General features: G+C 41.3%; 1 protein-coding gene across 10 annotated transcripts in view; it reads left to right on the top strand.

Moving 5' to 3' along the window:
- Positions 1–3,839: 3,839 nt before the first annotated feature.
- Positions 3,840–21,709, top strand: part of LOC148025284 (uncharacterized) — a 43,247-nt gene continuing 25,377 nt past the window's right edge. The window contains exons 1-5 of one of the 10 annotated variants that reach the window (XM_087692304.1): positions 3,840–4,034; positions 4,298–4,370; positions 4,511–4,553; positions 4,744–4,807; positions 5,035–6,905. In XM_087692304.1, coding sequence (XP_087548430.1) covers positions 4,336–4,370; positions 4,511–4,553; positions 4,744–4,807; positions 5,035–5,063 — 171 coding nt within the window. In that variant the 5' untranslated portion in view covers positions 3,840–4,034; positions 4,298–4,335 and the 3' untranslated portion in view covers positions 5,064–6,905. Of the gene's footprint in view, positions 4,035–4,297; positions 4,371–4,507; positions 4,587–4,740; positions 4,808–5,034; positions 6,906–8,206; positions 21,559–21,709 lie in introns of those variants that run through there. The other 9 variants (XM_087692302.1, XM_087692300.1, XM_087692299.1 and 6 more) reach the window with 9 other exon arrangements.

Below are 21,709 nucleotides of genomic sequence, written 5' to 3'. Positions count from 1 at the left end.
GCAAGTAAGTTTAAGGTCTCAATTACTATAACATTACTTTATAGTTTAGTTTAATTTACATCCATAAAAACAACCCTAAAAAGGCATTTTATTTTTGGCAATAGGACAAATACCCAAAAATCCCCTATATATAAGGACATCTTATGGGTATCCACACTTCATCAATCATCATGTTCATTCTGATTCCCTTCTCACTTACTACTTTTGAGCTACTATGTGCCATAAAACTATTCAATTGTTAGGTTGATTGGCCTTAGCAATTAGACATGGTACACATAAAGGGCATTCGACAAGGAGAGATTAGATATGCTTGTTTGTCCCTATGTTCACTTTTTGTTCAAGTTAGGATATTTGGTTAGAGCCTAAAATTGGGTTCTTTCTTGTGGGCTTGCTAAAAGATACATAACAACAAAAACCCTACTCCACCCAACTCTCCTATGACATGGCACACCCCCTCCCTCCCTCAAACGAACCAACACCCCTACAACATTGCACACCTCACTCCACTCAACTCCCCTACAACATTGCACACCCCACTCCACCAACTCCCCTACAACAATGCAGCCCCCCCAAAAACCCCGCTCCCTTCCCCTTCAATACAATAGTTTATAGGCTAGATTGATCCTCCAAGCATATGGATAAATTTTGGTAGGGCACCAATCCTTTTCCCAGTTATACCTTAGAGTAGTATGCTTCCTTGCTTAACATAGTTCATTTCTTCATTACAAGGAGATGTACATGTGCATTTGCTTGAGCATTTCATAAACATGGGTATAAATTTGAAGCAATAATCATGAGTTGGGTACTTTCACAGTCTGGCATGAAAACCATAAATATTGATGCTGGAGGAATAAAAAAGAGAAGATGAATGACAACTTCAAAAAACATGAGTTAGTTTGTATATACCAAGATATTAGCCAATCAATCATAGGTTTTAGAGTATATTTCGACATGATATTTTAGACTAGCTGTACTTATTAGTATAATAAATACTTGTCATACATAATGTTTTACATGCCATCGCCTAGTTAATCGAAAAACCATGCATAGCATGGTAAAGAGTTGGTATGTCCCTATTGAATAAGCCATGATTTTAGTGGACATTGCCTCTCCCTTAATCTTTGGCATTAAACTCCATCTCACTAAAGTATATTAATAGTATTGTAGCATGAAGACAAAAATGATATTGGACTTAACCAAAAATGTTGAGTGATGTAACCTTGTTTGCATATGTAGGAGATGAGTTTCTAATCTACAACAATAAAATCAAATTCCAACACAAGATATTTAGATATTTTATATCTCACAAAAGTAAACTTGAAGACATTCAAATACATAAGTACCTCGAATGCATTCAAATCAAGAAGAAAGTACCTTTTGACTATGTCCTATGCATTTTTTATATTATAGTTTATTCATATAAAATGACTAAGCTAGTCAATTTGAGCTTTTAATCAAATGAAATTTAGCAACTTTGACATGAAGTTTCATTGTTGAGAAGCATTTTCATCTAGTTTTTGCAATTCTTCAATAGTACATCAACAAACCTTCTTATGTATTTTTGTTTTTGTGAGTTATTATGATTTTTGGCTCATTTTAACTAAGCTCTAGTAAAAGAGGTTAACATTGGTATTAGAGTTGAAGGTTGTTTGACCATTAGTCTCTTTCATCTATGGCTTCTTCCCCACCATTCATCATCCCATGCATCCATACAATCTTTTGGTCCATGGATAGACCTTTAAATTTATGAAATAGTCCCTTTCTCTACAAAATCACTTTTCATCATACAAACCACCCTTCTTTCTCTATAAGTGATTTCCTTAGATTGAGGGAACCTTGCAAAACAAGGGTGCATGAGCATTCACTAGAGCATTGCCCTTCTATTTCATTTCTTGCTTCTAATTTCTTGCTCTTAGAACCTAAATATTAGTTAGATTATATTCAATGGAAATGTCATCCTGATTTGACTAACACGTTGGTATTGCTTATGTTCTCCTTTTGGATTGGTGATGTTGTCCATACATGATCAAAGTAAAGTATTGTCATTTGTAATGGGATCTTATCGGATTATCCGATATTGTTTGTAGCTTTTGCCACATCAATAAGCTTTTAAAGCATTGCCTATAACTTTTCCCACATCATTCGAGCTCTCAAAAAGACAAATTGATACTTGATTAGGTTAGGAACTAAAACCCTATTTGGAGAATTAAGCTAATGCTCTAGTTTAATGCTATGTATGCAATTAGTGAAAACATCAATATAAGCAACTAAGTCATAAATGGTTTAACATTAGTCTAAGTTAATCATGAAGCACCACCAAAGCACAAGTGGATAACTAAAGACGATGAATATTTTATGAGTGTGCATATCTGTAGCATTGTATAGTAAATTAGAAGATCCAATGATAATGGCTAAGTCGAACATCCTAAAGCAACACTAACAATCATAGCCAAAAGTGGGGGGACTGCTTTTGTCATAATAAATGGCCAAATGTGGCCCTTATACATCGGGAGGATAGACATGGTGCAAAATAATCACAAAGTATTCCAAATAAATTTATTTCATCATAAATGATATTTCATGGACTTTAGGCTTTTGGTATCTTTGTCACTTCTTTACTATGACCTTGAAAGTATTGTCCTTTGCTAGACACATTTAAATTCTTGCTCTATACAAGATTTGACAACAATCAATCACTTGAGTGGCTTTGATATACTTATGTGTAGAGTTGCTCCATTGTGGAGGAGCTATTAGAGGGCATCCATATATGGTTTATGTTGATGACATGTTGCTCATTGGTCCTAATGAGATATTTATTATTGATTTTAAGGAAGCTGAGTTCAGCCTCCAACGTATTGGATTTAGGGTTATTGCATCATTATTTGGGCATTCAGTTCAAGTAATGTGATGGAGTTATTGCTTTGGGCCAAACAAATTGCGTTGAGATATTATTGCAAATATTTGGTATTGATTTGCAAGCCTATTGCTACTCCTATGGAGATAGGTTTGAAGTTGAGCCTTCATGATACTAGAGATTGTTTTGATGTCTTCCTTTATCAACAAGCTTTTGGATACTTGTTTTTAAGAAATTGTGAAGCCTTTTAATGGCCAAATCTGTTATTGATGTGACTTCCATGATTGTCATCCAATTTAGGTAGATATTTCAATTGTTGGTGATAAATTTCCCTCGGAGATGCTCATTCAGGATTTGATCCTAAGAGTGAATGCAACTTGTCAAACTCAGGTACAACGTTGTTGATAAGGGAAGGGCCTCTCATAGCCATGCCACACCTAAGTAAATGTATTTGCAGAGGCTACTTTGGCGAGTTATGTGTTGCAGACATGCACAAGTAATGGCTTGCTGTGGAGCCCAAGGTCAGTAAGGAGAGAGAAGCCCTCACGAGGAGAGAGAAATGGCATTGTGCATTGAAGAAGGTTTGAAAGAAGCCAATGAATACGTGCCATCTCACCTCCATTGTTGCTAGTCGATGGAGTTCCTCTAAAAATGGAGGTACTCCATTGACTAGCCATAGTACTGTAAAATGCGCTAGTGGTAGGCCTTCCAAGCCCTACATGTCAACGGCATCTCGGACACATGGGAGAAAATTGGCTACTCGGCACATTTGTAGAAGCTAATAAACATGGTACACATAGGTGTGGCCTGGTTGTCATTTGTTGGGATGAGTTTGAAAGAGGGCCTTTGTCTACTTTTACTTGTGAAAAATTCAAAAATTGAAATGGAATTAGGCCTCACCTACCTACAACGAGAATTCGTGCATAAAGTGGCCTTTCTGTCTCCACATGAGTAGCACGTGCTTCTGAATGGGCTCCATCATATGTTTACACCTAACGCCTTCTGAAGTTTCAAAGGATGTGCTTGCAAGTGGGGGGCTCCTTTGAAGAGGTTCAAAATAGTGTTTTTAATCATATCTCTGGTGTAACCCTGAGCCATCCATTCCTGGTCATAACATACGTCGGTGCAATCCTGAGAGAGTGCCAGCTGCAGGGGTCGCCCTTACTGAGGCACCTTCCAGGTACTTTCATGAGCCTCTCTGTTTTGATATTGTTCCGTTTAAGCGTACAAGATAATGTCTGCGGTTCTGGATATAATGTCTGAGATAACTTTCGAGAATATGCCTGCCATCACCATTGGAATGGCCCTGTGTTTGAAGAGTGAAGAAAGTCATCCGAAATGTTCCACCTTTACCTCATATTCTCAGTGCTCAGATGTGCCCTGGTTTAGCATTGGAATGGCCAGATCCGAAATGTTGAATCTTTATTTCTGCTTCTTTTGCAGGAGTGCTTCAAATCACTTGCAGTTGAGATATTTTTTTGATGCTTTTTCTGCGGCTTACTGACGCACCTTCCAGGTATTTGCACGAACCACCGTTTCATCTTCTTCTGTTAAGTCTACTTGAGAAATTTATCGGACGTGGCCTGCGTAAGCATCGAACTGCCCCTTTCTTGATGTGAAAGAAGAAGTTTGTAACGTTTTTACTCTTTATTGCAGGTTCATTTGCAGGCGTAGCTTCAAGTCACCGGCGGTTAGAGAGGTTTAATACTGTTCTCAGTAATTCACCTTTGACGTATTTTCATGAGCCTCTCTGCGTCTTCTTCTTCTGTTACGCTCACTCAAGAATTCTACGAGTTTTCAGTTTTTACCTTCTTCAGCATTGGAATGTGTTTGTTGTGAAAAAAGAAATTTACAACCTTGTATCTTTATTTCTCTGTACTTTGCAGCAGTATATCTACTGGCAGTTAGAGAGGTTTTATGCTGTTCTCTGTGCCTCATTGAAGCACTTTTCAGGTATTTTTGCGCACCTCTATTTTATTTTCTTCTGTTATTTGTACTCAAATATGTCCTGCTTCATCATTGGACTGCCCCTATGTTTGACGTGAAAGGTGATTTGAAACCTTGCAACTTTTATCGGTTATCCACAGGAGTAGCTTCACATCACTGCTAGGAGTAGATTCAAATTGCCTGCAGTTGTTTCATTTAAGATAACAGGGGAGTGTGTCTCTGTGGATGTTCAGATGAAAGAGAGCTGGGGAGGCAATGGTGAAGCATTGCTTAGTTTTTGCCTGCATCATTGAAAGACTATGGGAGCATAGTAGCCACAGCTTGGGCTGAGAGACATTCTGAGGTTGTTGGAGAGGAGTTTTTAGGAAAAGATATTATTGAATGTTTCTTGATTTGCAAGTCAGGTGTGACCTTATTGCAAAAGCACTAGAAGTGTTTGAAAAATTTCTGACAAGAGACATTGTCCCAGGGAATCTAATAATCACAGTGAGCATGGCATCATGAACAACCCTTAAAAGTGTTTTGAATGGATGCAGCTCAAGGATCTCTTTCCATTTGCGAGCTCCCTTCTTTCCATCTTGAAAGCTTATGCCAACATAGAAGTGAAAGGCCAAGATAATGCACGCTAAGATTGTCATAGAGGGGATGCTAAAAAGGATTTCATTGTTTCACGTGCACCAGTGTACTAGGAAATATGTATGCCAGATGCATTCTGCTTGCAAAGTCACAAGAATTGTGTAACACACTTCTAGTTCTCCATGTGGTTGCGTGGAGTGCACTAGTTGCAAAGGTACAGTTAACAAGCATTAGTTTATTGTGAACATATGCAACTCGAAGGTCTATATCCCAAAGTGTTCACATTCACTTGTACCTTGAAACTTGTGGCAGCATAGGTACTGCAAACAAGGATCAAAATATAAATGGTGAGATTAATAGAGTAGGTTGCTTGACATGGATATTTGTTGTTAGTAGATATTTATGCTGAACAAGAATCCAAATCTAAATGGTGAGATTGTTAGAATAGGCTACTTGACATGGATATTGTTGTTGGTAGAAATATGTGCTGAATGTGGTTGGCTTGTACAAGCTCAAGATTTGGGTGACAACATTGTCGCTTAGAAGTGGTAAGATGGAGTGCCAAAAGCTGGTTATTTCTAATGTGGGCTTGGAATCAAGTGTTTGAAAAGGATGCAACTTGAGAGGCTCTCTTGTAATTCGATCACCTTTAGTTCCATGTTGAATTGTTTTGAATGGATGTAATTGGAGGGCCTCTCTCTAAACGTGGTTTGTGCATCTTGAAGGCATGTTCTAACATGGAAGCTATTTATATATCAAGGAATCTATGTTGATATTGTTTGAAACGAAGATCATAGTGTTGTTGCTATTGCACTTGTAGAAGTATAAATGCACTATGCTTGTGGCAAAATAAGAATTGTATGGGAAAAGCTTCTAGTACAAGAAGATGCCATTTGGAGTGTGTCAATTACAAGAGATTCTTCGCATGGATGTGGTGAGCAAGCACTAAACTGTTTTGAAAGGATGCCATTCTAGGGCCTTTGTCCAAATGCTACGCTATTCATACTTTGAATGCATGTTGTAGTGTAGGAGCTATAGATGAGGGTGTAGAAATGGTATGTGGAGATTACAAGAGAGGGGTTGTTGTAGAAAATTATAGTTGGTGATATATTAGTGGGGCTTATATATCAAATGCGACCTAGTTGCTAGAGCATAACTCTAAACAAGCATCATATAGCCCAAATTTGCTAATGGAAAGATGTCCATTTCTTTGAAAAGTTGAACATATGTTCATCTTACTCCAACAAAATGGTTGAAGAATCAATGCAATCAAAGGTAGTGATTTTAACTAGGCACAAGTATACTTGGTAAAGCTCAAATGTACTTCAAGTTTATAAGCATGTAATACAATGTAAGTCTAAATTTGGAGCACTGCAAGTTGTCTAGACAAGGTAGCAAGCTTGATCTAGAAAATACCATGGCATACTACACTTAATTGCTTATTGAAAGTAGCAAAATTTTGAGTTTGGAAGGCTTGCATTTGAGTAAGCCTAACAACTCAAATAAGAGAATGTTAGAACCTATGTTTGTATAGTTAATGGCTATGTGGATTTGACAAAGGATGGATGTGCACAAAGGAGGATAGTACAACAAGCATGGAAGAAGCCATGATATATACTCATCAATGTGGGTTTTCTTCTTGTATTTGTTTGTTGAGGATTGCATATATCATATTCTTTTGTAAAGCTAAAATAAGTTTCTAGATGATGACCTTCACATTCATATCTTGATTGAATAAATGTGAACATTTTATTTTTAACATATTTATACTTTCATGAATAGTAAAATATTTTAGTGCAAGTTTGAGTGGAAATGTTTTGAAGTCTACTTGGTAGGCAAAAAGCAAGGATAGGGTGGGTTGATGGATACAAGCAAGAACTTTACTTGGACTACGATTCAAATTGACCAATTTAGTGAATATATTTATTGGCTTATTGATGTCCTATGTGAATTTTTAATTTATAGAGGATAGCCTCGTGACACTTGTATTGTTTATTCATTCTTCATGTTTGTGTTTTCTTGTATCTTACCCTTGATTCGTAAGACTATTGCTATTTCATTGCACAAAATGAAATGATTTGTTGTCCTAATTAGTATGAACAAGCTGGTTTATTTATAGGTTTAGAGTGAGGTGGAAGTGAGGTGGAAGCTGGTTTATTTCACTGCACAAAATGAAATGATTTGTTGTCCTAATTAGTATGAACAAGCTGGTTTATTTATAGGGTGCTAGCATAGGTGGAGGAGCTTTGGATAGAACCAAGTTTTGTTCATCTATTAGATAAGGGGATCTTGTAGAACTCTTGATGGAGTTGATCAACAAGGAACATCAGAGAGGGCTTCTCTAAGGTCAAATCAAAAGATGGGTTGAGGGGTATGAGTGACGATTGAGAAGATGTTGCTTGAGACAATTAGATTAGACACAAGTTGAATGTGTGTCCTTAAGTGGAAGAAACGACTATACAAGCTTGACAGTTTTTGCTTGGTAACAATCACATGAACGTTGAGGATGAGTAAAGGTTTTTTCACTTTTAATTGAGATGCATGAGCTTAATTGATTTGTACACTTTAAATATTAGATACTTTGGTAAAATGAATGGCCAATCTTTATCTCAATTAGTTGATTTTGTATAAGTTTCACGTTTTTAGTTTTTGAGTATTCATCTTGTCTTTGAATATTAGGAAATAATGAATATTAAGTGGAAGTATTTAATTTAAGTGGCCTTTATATTTACTTATTTAGCTTGATTATGTTTATGGGTGAAGAATAATTGAATGAATGTTATCAAGAATTGGCCATATATTCTTAAGCAAGTGATATCTTATTGTTAGAATGATGTGGAGCGATGTGAACTTGGGAAATGGAATCTATATATCAAGGCATAAGAGTTTGTATGAAGATAAGTACTACGGGCAACTAGAAGAGCGCTCTTGATATCTCCCTTTTCAATAGGATGAAGTGTGCTTGCATCAAATAATTTTGAAGTGGAGGAGAGGTCTCTTGAAATAGGTAGACATAATACAAAATAAAGAGTGAGTCAACCTACATACATGGCAAAAAATACAAGTGGGGAATGTTATGTGTTTGTCTACTTTGAAATGAAATGCGCTTAACATATGAGTCTATATATCCAAGATATGTACATCTCTAACGCCCTCTTTTAAATAATGGATGATAAGTACAATAAAATACATAATGATGAATGACTTGTCATAGTACATGTAACAATGACAATTAAATTAAACCATGGATATCCAAGCAATGAGGGAGTAAGTCACCACCAAGGTCCCTTGGAAAGACATTGATGTTGATGTTGAAGAATTGAATCTTGAAGCCTATCTCAAACTAGCTTTATGATAAGCACAACCATGTCTATGGATATTTAGCATTGCCAAATTGTTCACTCACATGGAAATAGACTAGGAATAATGACATCTCTTTGTCTCGCCTCCCATCATGAACTTGTATTAGAAGTGATGCAGCAATGAAAGCATAGACAAGTGCTGAAATAAATTGTTGAGCACAAGGCATAAGAGAAAGAAAACAAAAGAACATTGCAAAAGAAGAGAATTCAAAGACGTGCTCTGTAAATGGAATCCATGTACCAAACACGAGTGATGCGCACAATAGTGAGTCATTGGTTGCATGGGCATTAGCATTGGCTTCTTTTCAATAGGACCACTTGAAGAATGATGATGATTGAATGAGAGGAGCCACTAAATAAATAGACCCAAGATATGCCAAGTATAGCAGTTGGTCGGCTAGTATATAATGCCAATGGGCTAGCAATAAATGCCTAAATAATCACTAAGATGGCCACCATAAAATGCCTAAAATACCAGTAATATCATGCATAGCTTAGGCTTACATATTAGTTGACTATATTGCAATACCCTCTCTTAGATCATGGGTTATTTGATACAATACAACGATACAATGATAATGACTTTTCACAATCCACACAACATAGAATCATTGGAGCAGAGTCATGGATACTTAAGTAGTGGATGATTAAGCCACCACCAAGGTGTCTTGAAGAGAACTTAATGTCGATGTCAATCGTACCAAGTCTTGAAAATAGAGAAGAGTCATAATAGATCTTTGTCTGTTAGCAATGTCTTGCAGTAGCATACAAGACAATTTTGTCGAAAATGCCTTTGAACAAATGTGACCATGGATTCCATGCCTTTGGCCAAGATTGCCAAAGTATTCCCTTATGTGAGCTCGGACTAGGAGCCAATCCCGTTTTTTGTCAAAGAAATAACCCATCATGAACCTAGATGTCAATCCTAGCCCCAAGATTTGAACTTACCAAACTTTGATCTTTGAACTTGCCAAACTTTGATCGATGCATCAGGGGTATTCCTCTTTGATACTTCTACACTTGTATACTTGTATACATGAGGCTCGATTGCCCCATCTCACCACCCTCACACTTCCTCTCTGGCATTGAGAGTCGCGAGGGATGATTGGATCACTTAGACTAGAAAGTAGTAGAGAAAGGGATAGTCAAGCCCTTATCTCAGACTACAGAAGTGGATCCCTTTTGTGCCTCGGATTTCCCCTTTGTCAGAGGATTGAAGTCGAAGTTCGAGGAAGAGGATAACTTATTGGAGCCTGGAGGAGTTTGCATTGCACTTCTTCTTCTCGTTCTTCTTTTTCCATGAGGCCGCTAACTCCTTGTAGTCCTTTTGTAAGTGTCTCTTCTTAGCACAATGATAACATTGACTTCGACTTCTTCTTCTTGTCACCCTCTTTGAGGTTGTAGAGGCTTCATTTGGAACCTCCATAATGAGACGGAAGCCGCCCTTGTAAATGGAAAGATGTGTCATGCTCAAGCAACATTGAGGACATATGTGTGAAGCTCACAAGTGTAGATGATGTTTGCACTTGCAAAGCACTGACAACTCCATTAAACTCCAAGGGGAGCTTGTAGATTACTGTTCCCTCTAGATGTGCCTCTAGAAGGGTAGATTGCATGTGCCAAAGTTGGTTTTGTACCTATGTAACATGGAGCAAAAATGATTGAATGGTATCCTTTGGCTCAAACTTTATCTATTGAAGTTGTCCATAAAGGGTCACAACACACTTGGGGGAAGGTGCCTTGTATGACATTTGAAGCTTCGACCATATTTTTGGTGATGTCCTAGGGGAGGTAACTGTTGGTAGAACTTCTTTAGAAATACATCGAAGCAGTGCAGAATATGCACATGCATCGTTCAAATTCCATGTAAGCAAAGCTTTCTCATGGTTGTCTTTATCAAAATCTTTGGGAAGAGAAAAAGGACGATGAGGTGGAGGGGTAGATCCACTTACAATGTACTAAATTTACTTTTGCACAAACCAAGCTTTCATTATAGCGTTCCAAGTAGGATAGTCAAAACCATGTAACTTATCATTTGTAGAAGCGCGCGAAGGAGCCATTGGGAGAAGATAAGAAGAGAAGATAGAGAATAGAAGGTATACGAAGAGAGAATATATCCAACCCAACAACAAAGACTTTACAAAATGAGAGTTCACATGCTATGTAACAAAATATATGATAAAAAACGAAGGGCAACTGCTGCAAAATGAAGAATCAGTCAAAAATTGCTAAAAATAGCAAAGATAGCTTGTACAGTCGCTCAGCCATGGTTAGAGGCAGCAAATGAAAAACGCAGGTTAGTTGAGTGTTTAATGTAGCAAACAGACAACTGCAGGCTGAAAAAGCAGGTTGTTGGTCATAGGAACCCAAGCTTGATCAGTAGGGGGAAGAAAGACCTTGTAATCAGCAAAAAAATCGCAGTAGGAACTTAGATCTTGCCATCTCATACCATTTTAGAAGTGGTGCAGCAATGGAAGCACAGACAAGTGTTGAAATAAATTGCTGGCCACAAGACATAAGAGAAAGAAAATAGAAGAACACTAAAAAAGAAGAGAACTTAGAGATGTGTTCAGGAAATGGAATATACCAAACATGAGAATGACTCGTATAACAATGAATCATTGGCTTTGTAGGCATTGGCATTGGCATTGGCTTCTCTCTACAGTAGGAAGATCACCTGAAGAATGATGATGATTGAATGAGAGGAGTCATTGAAAAAATAGTCCTAAAATATGCCAAATATGGTAGTTGGTTGGCTAGGAATAATGCCCAACTAAGATGGCCACCATAAAATGCCTAAAAGCATTGTCAGAGTGCAGTGGTGCGGAAGCGTAGGACTGAGAGAGAGAGAATGCACAGAGAGAGAGAGAGAGAGAGAGAGAGAGAGAGAGAGAGAGAGAGAGAGAGAGAGAGAGAGAGAGAGAGAGAGTGTGTGTGTGTGTGTGGAAGATGAAGATCTGCTGTATAAAGTGTGCTGTATACAAAGATATGCAGATATATACATGGGCGCAGTGCGCTGGACTGCGTGTCCACCTCAACGATGCAACCTGCTGTTCACCTCGAAGTCCGTGTAGTCTGCACTGTCTCCTGTCAGAAATCTGCGAACAGAGACTGAATCTGCTCGTGCCACCAGCCTGTAATCTGCGGGCAGAAAAGTGTGTCCAGACTGCAGAAATCTTGGCTATAAATAGCCAAGAAACAGGTGCCAAAAAATAGCAAGTCGGCCGATTGTACTGCAGTCAGTCGGACTGCCATGTGGAAGTCCGACTGTACAGTCCGACTGGATTGTGCAGTCCGACCAGGGCGCAATGCAACTCTCATTGTCGCATTGCAGCAAAGTAGGACGAGTCTGGGGGCAGCCAAGCTCCTCCAACAATCTCCGAAGCCACACAGCCTCACATGTGGTGGAAGACGTGGCTCGATACTCCGCCTCAGTAGACGAAAGGGCTAGAGTGGGCTGCTTCTTGCTACTCCATGAGACAACACTCGCACCCAAGGTAAAACAGTAACCTGCAGTAGACCGCCTGTGGTCCACATCACCGGCCCAATCCGAGTCGCTCCAACCTGCAAGAACAAGATCGAAACCACCTGTGCTTGTGGGATAATGAATCCCTAAATCAGACATATCCCTCAAATACCGAAGTATCCTCTGAGCAGCCTGCCAATGCACCGTTTGAGGTTCACTCATAAACCCTGCCAAGAGCCCAACAACAAAACAAAGATCAACACGAGTGTTGAGGAGCCAAATCAATGATCCAATCAACTGACGATAGCGGGAAGCATCTGCCATGGGAGAAGCTGAATGGGAAGAGGCCTTTCAGCTCGGATCCATAGGAGTAGAAAGGGTTCGACAATCCTCCATTGCAAAAGAAACCAAGAGCTCCTGTACATATCTCTGCTGAGAGATAAAGATCCCCCTTTGAGACTGATAAATCTCATGGCCTAGAAAGAAATGGAGTAGACCCAAGTCCATCATCTCGAATGTCCGATGTAAAGCTGCCTTCGTCTCTTGGACCTTCTGTGCATCATCACTTGTGACAATCAAATCATCAACATACAACACAAAAAGCACGCAACCAGCCGCGGAAGTGGTACATAAAGTTGCGGATCGGCCTTAGAACGCCGATATCCTAACTCTGACTGAAGGAACGGATCAATCTTCTCGTTCCATGCACGCGAAGCCTACTTGAGGCTATACAAAGCCTTCTTCAACCTGTAGACTTTCCCATCTGAAGATCCAAAGCCAGGAGGCTGCTTGACATAGATCTCCTCCTTCAAATCACAAGTGAGGAAGGCTGTCTTCACATCTAACTGGTAGATAGGCCATCTCCTATGGCTAGCCAAGGCAAGAACAACTCGAATAGTCGCCATACGAGTAGAGGGGGCAAAAGTATCATGACAATCAATCCCTGGGCGCTGTGCAAAACCTTTAGCAACAAGGCGAGCCTTGTGCTTGTTCAAAGAACCATCGCCAAGGTACTTAGTCTTGAAGACCCATTTGACGCCAATCACCTTCTTATTCGAGGGGCGTGGCACGAGTGACCAGGTGCCATTTCTCTCAATAGCCTCCAACTCGGTTTCCATAGCTTTCTTTCATGGTGCGGACTGTAAAGCTTCCTTCACCGAGGTGGGCTCTCGATCCTGCATAACACGGGTCATCAAACAATAGTTAGAGTAAACAAGCTCCGTAGAATGTGCCTGGTGCCTCCGTGATCGCAACAGACCATCCTGCGGTCCCCACTCCTCAAGGACCCCCTTGATTCTTGAATCACGAAGTGTGTCACGGGCCCAACGAGGAGGAGGCCGGACCTCCCCTCGTCTCTCTCCATCAGTTGAAGACTCTGGGATATCCACCCGTGGTAACTCCTCGGGGGTGACCGGTGGAACAGTAGACTCTGTGTCAGAAACAGAATCTGAATCAAAAGACACGGGCTCCAAAGGAATTGTAGCAGGAGCCCAACTCTCCCCTGGATCTCCAAGAACGGGATGCTCCTCACCCGCTGGTATGGCCGGAACCTCCACAAACCGAACATCTTGATTGGTGTACACATCCCGCTTGACGGGATCATACAAACGATAGCCTTGGGACTGGGAGTTGTAGCCAACAAATACCTATCTTCGGGAAGCTGCTTCAAATTTATCACGATGAGCCTTGGGAATGTGAACATAGGCATCACATCCAAAGACCCTAAAATAAGAAACATTGGGCTTAGTCCCAAAGTAAGCCTCAAAAGGTGTCATCCCATCAACGGCCGAAGTGGGGGATCGGTTAAGGATGTGGACTGCAGTAGCCACAGCCTCGGCCCACAGAAACTGAGGGGTCTGTCGGTGCTCCATCATGGTACGCACCATCTCGATCACACTGCGGTTTTTCCGTTCAAGAATGCCATTTTCTTGAGGAGTGTTGGTATTAGCAAACTCCTGGTGAATACCTTTATCTGAACAAAAACGAGAAACTCATTCGAAACAAATCCACCACCCTTGTCGGTTCACAAGGTCTTCAATCTCCGGCCTGATCGGTTCTCCTCAAAGAGAAGCCAATCCTTGAAGTGGAAGAAAGCTTTTGACTTCAATGCCAAAAAATAGGCCCATGTCATCCTGCTGTAGTCATCTACGATCAACATGAAGTACGAGCTCCCTCGCAAGAACTCGTTCCTCATAGGGCCACAAAGATCCGTAGATACAAGCTCCAGCGGTGAAGTAGACCGCCACGAAGCTTTGTGGGGAATGACATCCCTATGTTGCTTCCCACGAATGCAGGAGACGCATGGCTGTTGGCTCACCACTATATTCGGCAATCCTCGAACAAGCTGTCCACGTGACGCCCTCCGAAGATAATCATAGTTGAGGTGACCAAACCGAGCATGCCATAACTTTGACTGTGTCTGAGAGGTAAGAAGAAGAGTAGAGAGGGCGGTGGAAGACTTCAATTTATAGATGCCGTTCTCCTCATATCCGGATGAGAGATTCTTCCTTGACCCACAATCAAGGACTCGTATTGAATCACTGTGAAACTCCACCAAATGTCCAAGGGAGCAAATCTTATGAAGTGACAGAAGAGGATATCCTAAACCTGGTACATGCAAGACCTCTGAGGTATGGATATTGCCGCGTCCATCTGGAATAAGTTGCATCTCACCCCGTCTTGCAATAGACACAGAAGAGCTATCTCCAATGAGAATCTGCCCACGTGAGGGTCGCAACTGGGCAACACCATCTGATGAAGGAGTCATGTGCCGGGAGGCACCATTGTCAACGATCCACTCTCGAGCCTGGGGAGCTGGCATCGCAGCATCAGAAGCATTCGGTGTGGAGTCCTCAATGATAGTTAGATGAAGAAATGCAGCTGATGAGGGTGTAGCCACCGCTCCAGAATCCTTCGTGTCCTTGTTGGTGTCCTTGTCTTTGTCAGGGCAATCCTTCTTCCAATGGCCAATCTTTCCACAAATATGGCATGTGGATTCTTTGTCCTTGTCCTTGTCCTTCTTTGACTTGTTATCCCCCTTCTTCTTTTTTTGATCTTTTCCTTTCTTCTGAGAGGCTTGACCTGTTAGTGCCTTTGACTTGGAAGCATTCTGTCCCTTTAGTTGTTCCTCTTGGTCCAAGACCATAGGAACCAACTCTTCCCACCGAAGAGTGGACTCTCGCCCCGAAGCAATGAGGGCGGAGTAGAAAGCACCGAATCGTGGCGGCAACTGGGACAAGAGTGTGATCGCCATGTCTTCGGAGGAAATCGGCTTTCCCGCATTCTGAACCTACATTTGAAGCTGTCTATGCTTGTTGATGTGCTCCCGCAATGAAGAAGACTTGTTCACTCACAAGGTCCGCATCTGTACCTCCAAAGAAACTCGCTTCATAAGGGTCATCCGGTTATACATCTGGTCAAGCTCCAGCCATATCTCTCGAGCCACCGTCAAGTGCTCGATGTGAGCTATCACGGTTGTAGTACAAGACAGAAAAAGAAAGGAACGAATCCTTGCGCTCAGTTTGTCCCAGTGAGACTGAGCCTTGGCCAACTCCGCACGAGCATCGGAAGAGAGTTTGGACTCATCTCGCACCGAGGGCCGGTCGATCTCCTCCTGTACAAGCTTCGCCAAATCATAGGACTCAAGGATGGCCAACATCATGACGCACAAGATGCGGTAGTTGTCGGCATCGATCTTCTGATCTGCGGGAAGAGCCGGTAAGACAAGCACCTTCCGGTCCATAATCGTTTGAAACTCCAAGTCAATCTTGGTAGACATCTTCACCTGTAATGCCTTCACAAACGCAAAAGCAGCCCCCTCTGACTGTGATAAGCGTCCCAAAACTTCTTCCCCCGCTGGAGCCGATGAAAAAGCAAAACCTGCACTTGAAAGCTGAAAACTCAAACTTCCTCCTCGTCAAACAGCAGTAAACAGCAGCAAATCCACCACCTCGACTCCTTTCCTGCGCGCCCACACTCGCTTCAGCCTTGTTCCGAGGCGCAGCCCTCCTGCTTGCCCTCAAACGCTGAAAATGCAGCCTTGTGTCGCGATAGAAACTCCTCTTCAGGTTGGTTCTGCACTCAGTCAGCCCTATAACACTGCTCTGATACCATGTCAGAGTGCAGCGGTGCGGAAGCGTAGGACTGAGAGAGAGAGAGAGAGAGAGAGAGAGAGAGAGAGAGAGAGAGAGAGAGAGTGAGTGTGTGTGTGTGGAAGATGAAGATCTGCTGTATAAAGTGTGCTGTATACAAAGATATGCAGATATATACACGGGTGCAGTGCGCTGGATTGCGTGTCTCCATCTCGACGATGCAACCTGCTGTTCACCTCGAAGTCCGCTGCAGTCTGCACTGTCTCTTGTCGGAAATCTGCGAACAGAGACGGAATCTGTGTGTGCCACCAGTCTGTAATCTGCGGGCAGAAAAGTGTGTCCAGACTGCAGAAATCTCGGCTATAAATAGCCAGGAAACAGGCGCCAAAAAATAGCAGGTCGGCTGCACTGTACTGCAGTCAGTCGGACTGCCACGTGGCAGTCTGACTGTACAGTCTGATTGGACTGTGCAGTCGGACCAGGGCGATGATCTCTAACAAGCATAGCCTAGATTCACACGAGCTAACTAGATTGCTAACACTTGAAAGGCTAGCCAGCTTTAGGAATTGAGTTTAGTAGACTTCATTGTTACATGTAGAAAGCCACAGTTAGAGTCCATCACACTTGCATATGAACACAACCTAGATTTACCATCACCATGCTCACACTTTCTCTTTGGTATTGGAGAAGCTGGAGATGACACTGTTCGGGCTAGAAGAATGACTTTGAAGCTGTTGTGATCTTTGTTGCATGGCTGGAATCAAAATTGAAATTCAAGGATGATGAAAATTTGGAGTTGTGCTTGCCCTCCTTTTTCTTCTTCTTCTCCTTTTCTTTTTGCAGCATCATTAGCTTTTTGAAATCCTTGTAGAGGTGCCCTTTTTTGCCACAATGGTAGCATTGACCCTTCTTTTTATGTGTCGCCCCTCTTTGAAGTAGCCAAAGCACTTGAAGGGTGGCCATAGAATGCATTTGCAACACCATCAAAACACAAGCACTCAAAGATAATAAATTCAAAAAATAGAATTTATATACTAGGGCGCAAGAATGTACAAAGGGATGGGTTACGGGCAATCAAAAGAGTGCTCCTAGTCTCCCTCTCTTCAATAGAAAGTAGTGCGCTAATTAGATTATTGGGAAGTAGAAGAGAGGTTGCAAAAATATGAAAAAATAATACAAAATAAAGAGCATGTTAGCAAGCATTAAATATGGCTGAAAATATAGGTCACCCAATGTTAAATGTGTGTTTCCATAGAAATGCACACTCAACCTATGAGCTTGTACACCCAAGATATGTACATCACTAACATTGGTTGGGTTGAGCAAGTATTGGGCAAAAACAATTATGAGAATATATCAGAGATGTTACCCATCTATGCATTTGGGGAGTGGTTTTGAATAATGTTGGTGTAGAGGCTCTCAGCAAGACCAAAGTGAAATTTAGAAAATTAGGGAAACAATTGCATTTATGCTTGAGAATAAAGTGGTGTGCCAAAAATGTAGTACTTTAGAACAAATATCCAGTGTATTACTTGTCATGGAGAGAAGTTAAAAGAGAAAAAGAAGATAGTAAGCAACTAAAAAGATGATGATAGATTCAAGAACAAGATGATGAAATAATTGCATTATTGATAAAGTAGGGGAAAACAAGCCTAAAAAAGGTAAACTCTTTTTCAATGCAAAAGCCTCATACACACACAATACTTCATGGTGAGGACAATTGGAAAGTGTAGGCCACTACATCACAAGACGAGGATGGGTTGGTGGGTGGGTGTTGAGGCATGGAGGAGGGGAGGCATTAAGGTGCATGAGCCACATGGAAGAGATGTGGGAATTAATGAAGACAAATGGAGCAAGAGTTTGAGTTGGATAAAGGGGCATGGGGAGTAGGAGTGATTTGGTGGGGTAGGATGATCAATGAAGAGGTAGTAGTGGCTTTGTAGTCAAAAGAGGAAATCCCACAAGTGATTTAGTATTCCTTCAAGTATAATTACTAAAAAGGCCTAAAAAATCTACTTTTTTGCCGTGTCAATGTTCGTTTTTGCCTTTCTTATCTCTATAATTATTGAAAGCTCCCTGAAACATTACATTCAAAGAATATGGTTGCTCCCTAGTCCAAGACAAATATATTATCAAGAATGATCAGCCACAAACTGTGAATATTTGAAGTCTCCAATTACAATCCACAATTGTAGCATTGCTTGGCATTGATAGGTGTGAACGTTTATGAATTGAGCGATGAAGATTGATTACTTGTTAAGTGATTGATTGATGGAGGACCGAGAGTGGATTTTGCTATCCGGCACCCTTAGTAAGTCATAAAGTATGCTGAGCTTTTAAAAGCAAAATTGACAATAAACATGATTGCATTGGGCCATTCTTAATGCTCAAAGGTTTTGGCCAATCATGTTTCCATGGCATGGAAACATCTTTGATAAAGTTTTGGTTCATTGTAATTAAAGTTGCTTTCTTTGTCAAAGAAAATGTTGCCACATTATGTGACTTATGTAGCCTCTCCATACTTATGACCCATGTAACCTTGCAACTCAAAGTTGGGACACATGTTTTCTCACAGTGACTCGCTCTCATTATAAGTCTTCTTATATGTCATCATTTCAACTCATTTTTCTAGTGCTACTTGGTAGCTAGCTGTATCACTTGTTGCCACAAGACTATGTCAACTATTATCTTTTTGCTGATTTCTTTATTACTACTTTATTTGGTTTTTCTTCTTGGAAGGATCCCTCTTGAAATCTAAACGCATGAGTTGCATGGCTAGTATGTGAAACGGACAGGAATGTCCAGTGAGTCAAGATTGGACAGTTAAGGTCCAGTACAAGTCTGGAAGAGACCAATGGCACTGTAGATTGACAAGCCTGTAAGAGACTTGTGAAAGTGTATATGGACAAGTGTGTTGAAGAACTAGCGTGGAAGAGACTAGTTCAAAGTGAAGATGGACAAATCTCCAAGAGATTAGTCCATGTGGGGTCATCAGTGGAAATTCACTTTCAGTTGAGCTACATAACAAATTTGGATGTAGCCATAGTCCGCAAAGATGGTCAGAAGACTAGTGGGAATGCAATGGAAACAACTCCTAAAATTTAGGGAGTTACTATTTTTGGACCCCAGAATCTGTTTGCGTCATTATCTTCGTTTTTGCACGAGGATTAATTCTCTGGTCTGTGCCGAGGTCAAATCTTGCACCAAGGATGGAGAATTTTAGACCGGAAGGCTTGAACGGGAAACACCTTCCAGTGCTGTTATTTGGCACAAATTTGTGCACTTACCTCTTTAAAGAGGGGTTGGCCTGCAGTTTTTTGGGTATTGGGGGCTCATTTGTGAAAGGGAAGATGGATAGCTGCAGATGGAGATCTATCGAGAGCTGGCCTACCTTGTCTATGATGCACAGAGGGTTGAGCTTGCTCCCTACTTTCTCTTTCTCTCCTCTCTCCCCCTGACAATTATGGATATGCCTCAGTTGAGGGCCTTTCTGTTGATTTATGTACAGTTGTGTGGGAATATGCTATTTTTGCATGAGGCAAGAGCCTCCTTTCTCCAGGAACAGGAGCAGTTGTTTGCTGCCTACACGCAGGAACAGGTGAGGATGGTAACCTCACCAAGTAAGTGTCCGAAACAGCACTAAATCAGTACTGATTTTGGACTGTTATGAGGTTATTTCAGAGCCCAATTGATGTCATAATCAAGGGGCACTTGGCACAGATGTTGGAGAACAGTACAAGGAGCAATATGAGTTGAAAACAGGTTTCAAAACAGGTCTGAACCAGTAGTTACAGTGGGCTGAACAGTACAGGGAACAGTATGAGCTGAAAACAGGTTTCAAAACAGGTCTGAACCAGTAATTACAACGGGCTAAAATGGTCAATTCTACACTCCAACCAGAAGTTTCAGACTTGGGCAAAGTTTCCCCTCCTGGTCAACATGTTTTGGGTCAGTAATTGTATTGTTATGCTGCCAAATTTCACCCAGAATAGGTGAAAGACAGCCCATTGTACTTTATCTCTTTTTAAAAATAAAGAAATATCGCAAGCGCAAGGGGCGCCTGACTTAGGGGCCAACAGGGTGTCTGTGTGGCAACAGGAGCATTCTAGCTTCTTGTATTTCTTCTTGATTCTATGTCTTTAAGTTCAGGTAATGTGGGCGACTGTGAATTGGGTGAAAGCATTTATATATTTTGGTTGTACACTACCGCCCTTTCCAAAGAACAGGCCGGTTACATGGTTCCATTGCCGGGATCGAATCACTTTTTCCCTAAAGAGTGAGCTAGGGTTTGTTTGGGTGTAAGACACAGAATTGTGCACTATGGCTGATAGAAAGGAAGACACCAGAGAGGAACCGTCTTCATCACAGGAGATCCCTGTTGTTCATGAGGTGGGAGAGTCTTCTAGACCTCCACAGTTTGTTACTCCTATTATGGTTGCGCCACAAGTTCTTACGGCTTCTTCTATAGATGAAGACATTTTCAAGACTCACTCAGTTGCTGCTGTGAGTATGTTTACTCAAGTGATGCAGAATCCAAGGTTTTTGGTATTTTTGCAGCCTTCCCTTCCTTTACAGCAAGTTGGGCAATCTGCAAAGATTTCGGATCCAGTAGAGGATCAGGATAAGGGTAAGCATGATGCAGATTTAGTGGAAACACCAAGGCAGCTTGCGGAGTCAATGGAGACTCCAAGTTTGGTTCTGATTGTCCAGGAACAGGTGGCGGAAACGCTAGTTACACAGGCATTGCTAGTTCAGCTCGCCACTTTACAGCAGCCAAATGTTGGTTTAAATGAACAGGGAAACAGTTTTCAGGCTTTACCACAGGTTTTCCCACCGACCTCTGTACATCCTAGGTACTTTGGAGGTGGATCTGTATTTCAGAGTATGGCTGGTTATGTGCCTGGAAACCAAATTTATGTACCAGGAACAGTGTTTGGGGGTACACAGGGTTTTATGCCAAACCCCATGTATGGTAATATAGGCATGCAGCTTGGATTTCAGGGTGTTCAGGGCAGTTTTGGCATGCCACAGGGCACTTTTGGTATGGCTGGTTATCAAAATCAGCAAGCAAGTATTGTGTCTACAAGCCTTGTAGTCAGTGGTCCGGCAACCCCCATGCCACCTGTTAGTGTTCCTATGTTACAGGCATATCCTACGGACCCTTTGATGGCTCATGAGAAGCCAAAGCCATACAAGGAAGGTGGTGCAGCCGTACAGTTTGACATCTTTTGAGGATTTGAAGATAGGACTAAGGCTCTCTCTTTCCTACAGCAGTTTGATGTTGCATTTGCAGGAGGGAACTTTACAAAGCCTTCTAAGGTTCGGAAAGTTGCCACTCTTCTTAAGGACAATGCTAGTCAGTGGTGGAGTACACTGTTGATGCAAGGACAGGCTCCTGTCACTTGGACATACT

Source organism: Lygodium microphyllum, chromosome 14 (assembly GCF_053477565.2).
Source record: "Lygodium microphyllum isolate KBCC chromosome 14, Lygodium_microphyllum_v1.1.10, whole genome shotgun sequence".
Lineage (NCBI taxonomy): Eukaryota > Viridiplantae > Streptophyta > Polypodiopsida > Schizaeales > Lygodiaceae > Lygodium > Lygodium microphyllum.
The sequence above is the reverse complement of the archived record's forward strand: the minus strand, read 5'-3'. Positions and strand labels throughout refer to the sequence as shown.